The sequence below is a fragment of the Pelophylax lessonae genome, assembly GCF_965119305.1.
Source record: "Pelophylax lessonae genome assembly, chromosome: 2".
Taxonomy (NCBI): domain Eukaryota; kingdom Metazoa; phylum Chordata; class Amphibia; order Anura; family Ranidae; genus Pelophylax; species Pelophylax lessonae.
The window spans coordinates 14,528,934-14,534,933 of NC_138769.1; the positions used below are offsets into that span (position 1 = coordinate 14,528,934).

At 38.8% G+C, this 6,000-nt stretch overlaps 1 protein-coding gene across 1 annotated transcript in view; it reads left to right on the top strand.

Moving 5' to 3' along the window:
* CFAP91 (cilia and flagella associated protein 91) overlaps positions 1-3,178 on the top strand; it is a 67,719-nt gene extending 64,541 nt beyond the window's left edge. The window contains exon 17 of the mRNA XM_082246968.1: positions 2,983-3,178. Coding sequence (XP_082103094.1) covers positions 2,983-3,116 — 134 coding nt within the window. The 3' untranslated portion in view covers positions 3,117-3,178. The remainder of the gene's footprint in view (positions 1-2,982) is intronic.
* The last annotated feature ends 2,822 nt before the right edge of the window (positions 3,179-6,000 follow it).

The window sequence follows — 6,000 nt, forward strand, 5'->3', positions numbered from 1 at the left end:
ATTTCCCCTCCGAGAAAATATCCTCTCATCCTCCCACTCCAAACCCCCCCCCCCCTAAGCTAAATTCTCCCCCTCCCCCCCCCCACTCCAAATTCCCCCCCTAAGCTAAATTCTCCCCCCCCCCACTCCAAATTCCCCCTCTCACACAAATCCCCCCCCCCCCAATACAAAAGAAATTCCCCCACCAGATCACCTCTTCTAGCACAAATCCCCTCTCCTAGCACAAATCCTCTTTTCCCATCCCCCATCCAACCACAAATCCCCCTAAATCACCACTCCCAGCACTTCCACCCAAATTTCCCCTCCGAGAAAATATCCCCTCATCCTCCCACGTCAAGTTCCCCCCTCTCAGCCAAATTTCCTCCCCTACTCCAAATTCCCCCTCTCAGCCAAATCCCCCCCCTAAGATAAATTCTCCCCCTCCCCCCCCACTCCAAATTCCCCCCCTAAGCTAAATTCTCCCCCCCCACCCCAAATTCCCCCTCTCACACAAATCCCCCCCCCAATACAAAAGAAATTCCCCCACCAGATCACCTCTTCTAGCACAAATCCCCTCTCCTAGCACAAATCCTCTTTTCCCACCCCCCCATCCAAACACAAACCCCCCCTAAAATCACCACTCCCAGCACTTCCACCCAAATTTCCCCTCTTAGAACAATTCTTACCCCCTTCCGCTCCACAAATTCCCCTTCCCAACGCAACTCCCCCCCCCCCCCCAATCTCCTTATAGTGCCCCCCACCTCACATGATGCCACAGTGCCCAGGGGAGCTGCCTCCCTCCTGCCCACCCCTTGTCTCTTTCTCTTTGATTGTAAGCTCTTATGAGCAGGGCCCACTTAACCCTAATGTATTTTATTGTATAGTAACTGTACTGTCTTCCATTTTATATTGTAAAGCGCTACGCAGACTGTTGGGGCTATATAAATCCTTATATTATAATAATACAAAAATATATAAATCCTGTATAATAATATAAACCCTGTATAATAATAATCATAATATAAATCCTGTATAATAATAATCATAATATAAATCCTGTATAATAATAATCATAATATAAACCCTGTATAATAATAATAATAATAAAGATAAATCCTGTATAATAATAATAAAAAATATAAATCCTGTATAATAAAAAAATATATAAATCTTTTATAATAATAATATAATTCCTGTATTATTATAATAATAATAATAATAATAATCATACTATAAACCCTGTATAATAATAATAATAATATAAATCCTGTATTATAATAATATAAATCCTGTATAATAATAAAAAATATAAATCCTGTATAATAAAAAAAATATATAAATCTTGTATAATAATATAAGTCCTGTATTATAATAATAATAATAAAAATATAAATCCTGTATAATAATAATAATAATAATAAAAAATATAAATCCTGTATAATAAATATAATTCTTGTATAATAATAATATAAGTCCTGTATTATAATAATAATAATAATAATACTATAAACCCTGTATAATAATATAAATCCTGTATTATAATAATAATATAAATCCTGTATAATAATAATAAAATCTTGTATAATAATATAAGTCCTGTATTATAATAATAATAATAATAATAATCCTACTATAAACCCTGTATAATAATAATATAAATCCTGTATTATAATAATAATAAAAATATAAATCCTGTATAATAATAAAAAATATAAATCCTGTATAATAATAAAAAATATAAATCCTGTATAATAAAAAAAATATAAATCTTGTATTATAATAATAATAATAATAATAATAATATAAACCCTGTATAATAATAATATAAATCCTGTATTATAATAATAATAATATAAATCCTGTATAGTAATAATAATAAAATCTTGTATAATAATAATAATATAAGTCCTGTATTATAATAATAATAATAATCCTACTATAAACCCTGTATAATAATAATATAAATCCTGTATAATAAAAAAATATATAAATCTTGTATAATAATAATAATATAAGTCCTGTATTATAATAATAATAATAATAATAATAATAATAATAATAATAATAATAATAATCCTACTATAAACCCTGTATAATAATAATATAAATCCTGTATTATAATAATAATAAAAATATAAATCCTGTATAATAATAATAATAAAAAATACAAATCCTGTATAATAAAAAAAATATATAAATTTTGTATAATAATAATAATAATAATAATAATAATAATAATAATAATAATATAAGTCCTGTATTATAATAATAATAATAATAATAATCCTACTATAAACCCTGTATAATAATAATATAAATCCTGTATTGTAATAATAATAATAAAAATATAAATCCTGTATTGTTATAATAATAATAATAATAAAAATATAAATCCTGTAATATAATAATAATAATAATAATAATAATAATAATAATAAAAATATAAATCCTGTATAATAAAAAAATATATAAATTTTGTATAATAATAATAATATAAGTCCTGTATTATAATAATAATAATAATAATAATAATAATAATAATAATCCTACTATAAACCCTGTATAATAATAATATAAATCCTGTATTGTAATAATAATAATAAAAATATAAATCCTGTATTATTATAATAATAATAATAATAAAAATATAAATCCTGTATAATAAAAAAATATATAAATCTTGTATAATAATAATAATATAAGTCCTCTATTATAATAATAATAATAAGAAGAAGAAGAATTGTAACTTTGAGGCAAGTTGATAAGTTGCAGCAGGGGCTGATCTGTGTCAAACATTTGTGAACACAGCCCCCAGGATTGACATGACTGTGTCACTTCTGAGCCGGCATCTCAGTCCAGGAATTATATGGTGACCCTGGATGATACCGGAACAAAGATAGCACCGTCATTCTTGAGAGGAAATCATTGTGGGGAGGAGTAGTGTGATCTCTGTGAGGGCTCATCCTCCTCTCTTATTACCCTTCCCCCTTTGTTGTCCTGCAGTGAGGAGCTCCCAGCGCAGACATATTGCAGCCGCCCATCGGATCATTCATGGAGATACGGAGTCCTTACTGAGCGCAGAGCACCAATCACAGCCGCCTGCAGAGGCGGAGAGAGAAGGGGAGGATCCGCAGTGACGTAACACCGCCGCGCTCCGCCTCTGATCACTGGAGGAGGAGAGAACACCATCCAAAGATTACCACTAAAGTACAATACTGGGAAGCAATACTGACCAGAACAGCCAATCAGAGGCTAGATGACTTCCAAACTGAACTGAAGAAATAAGTTATGTGGGCTGTGATTGGTTGGTATGGAGCGCGGACGTTTCTACACAGGAGGCCCAGAGTTTGTTCTTCTATTAAGCTGTATGGAATGGAATTCAAATAAACTCCTTCCACATCCGGGCTTTTCATTTCTATTCACTTATAATTGTTTTTCTTATTTTTTTCCTGTTATTATTATTACTTTAATAATTGGGGGCAGAGACACAAACTACTGCAGGAAATCTCCCCATTGTGGGAGGGGCAGAGACACAAACTACTGCAGGAAATCTCACCATTGTGGGAGGGGCAGAGACACAAACTACTGCAGGAAATCTCACCATTGTGGGAGGGGCAGAGACACAAACTACTGCAGGAAATCTCCCCATTGTGGGAGGGGCAGAGACACAAACTACTGCAGGAAATCTCACCATTGTGGGAGGGGCAGAGACACAAACTACTGCAGGGAAATCTCACTATTGTGGGAGGTGCAGAGGCACAAACTACTGCAGGAAATCTCACCATTGTGGGAGGGGCAGAGACACAAACTACTGCAGGAAATCTCCCCATTGTGGGAGGGGCAGAGACACAAACTACTGCAGGAAATCTCCCCATTGTGGGAGGGGCAGAGACACAAACTACTGCAGGAAATCTCACCATTGAGGGAGGGGCAGAGGCACAAACTACTGCAGGAAATCTCACCATTGTGGGAGGGGCAGAGACACAAACTACTGCAGGAAATCTCACCATTGTGGGAGGGGCAGAGACACAAACTACTGCAGGAAATCTCCCCATTGTGGGAGGGGCAGAGACACAAACTACTGCAGGAAATCTCACCATTGTGGGAGGGGCAGAGACACAAACTACTGCAGGGAAATCTCACTATTGTGGGAGGTGCAGAGGCACAAACTACTGCAGGAAATCTCACCATTGTGGGAGGGGCAGAGACACAAACTACTGCAGGAAATCTCCCCATTGTGGGAGGGGCAGAGACACAAACTACTGCAGGGAAATCTCACTATTGTGGGAGGTGCAGAGGCACAAACTACTGCAGGAAATCTCACCATTGTGGGAGGGGCAGAGACACAAACTACTGCAGGAAATCTCCCCATTGTGGGAGGGGCAGAGACACAAACTACTGCAGGAAATCTCCCCATTGTGGGAGGGGCAGAGACACAAACTACTGCAGGAAATCTCACCATTGAGGGAGGGGCAGAGGCACAAACTACTGCAGGAAATCTCACCATTGTGGGAGGGGCAGAGACACAAACTACTGCAGGAAATCTCCCCATTGTGGGAGGGGCAGAGACACAAACTACTGCAGGAAATCTCCGCATTGTGGGAGGGGCAGAGACACAAACTACTGCAGGAAATCTCACCATTGAGGGAGGGGCAGAGACACAAACTACTGCAGGAAATCTCCGCATTGTGGGAGGGGCAGAGACACAAACTACTGCAGGAAATCTCCCCATTGTGGGAGGGGCAGAGACACAAACTACTGCAGGAAATCTCCGCATTGTGGGAGGGGCAGAGACACAAACTACTGCAGGAAATCTCACCATTGTGGGAGGGGCAGAGACACAAACTACTGCAGGGAAATCTCACTATTGTGGGAGGGGCAGAGACACAAACTACTGCAAGTATTCTCCCCATTGTGGGAGGGGCAGAGACACAAACTACAGCAGGAAATACCCCCATTGTGGGAGGGGCAGAGACACAAACTACTGCAGGGAATATCCCCATTGTGGGAGGGGCAGAGACACAAACTACTGCAGGAAATATCCCTATTGTGGGAGGGGCAGAGACACAAACTACTGCAGGAAATATCCCCTTTGTGGGAGGGGCAGAGGCACAAACTACTGCAGGAAATATCCCTATTGTGGGAGGGGCAGAGGCACAAACTACTGCAGGAAATCTCCCCTTTGTGGGATTGGCAAAGACACAATCTGGACTCCAATTCTGATTATTAGCGCACTTTCCGATGCCCCTGGTGCCCAGGAGAGGATGCCTGCAAGGCTTACGCATCACCTACCTGCCCCCCTTTATGTAGGTGGTCACCCCCTACCTTGCCAACTCCAAAACTGCCCCCCTTCAGGTCTCCTTTGGCCCCCACTCTCTGAAGAAAGGGAGGACAGCTCTGGTTGGGACCCCCAGGGAGCGGATTCCCTGTGACATCACCGACTCTAAGCCCATATTTGGTGTTACTCCAGGTATGGACATTACATCCTTCCTATCAGGACAGGAAGTAATGGGAAATCAATAGAAGGGTTTGAGCCTCTGACAATAATCTGAACTGCCATCAGTGTCATCTTGTTGCATGTGTCACAGGGACAGGAAATGAGGCCGAATCTCCCCAGTGTAGTCACAGGGAGACATAGATGACACCATCAAACACTTGGGGTTCTATGTATAAAAGAAAATGGCTGTGCAGACGTCATTTTCTATGTATTTTGCTATGACCATCAGCTCCATCTTGTGGCCATAATTGGATAGTTTCTCAAAATACTACAATCAGGAAAATACCACATTCTGGCCAATAGATGGAGCTGACAATCCTAGGAAATGCATAGAAAATGACATTTCACACATGTTACAAACACTTGACACAGCTATGACTGCATGGCATTTCTTAGGGTGTTTCCTGATGGTGATCACAGTCAACCATGTTTGTGGAAGCCCATGTGACAGGGTGACAACACAAAATCCATAAATTCCAGTCCTGTTGAGGTCCCATTCGCATCTCAAAGTTCCAAAACGCTGG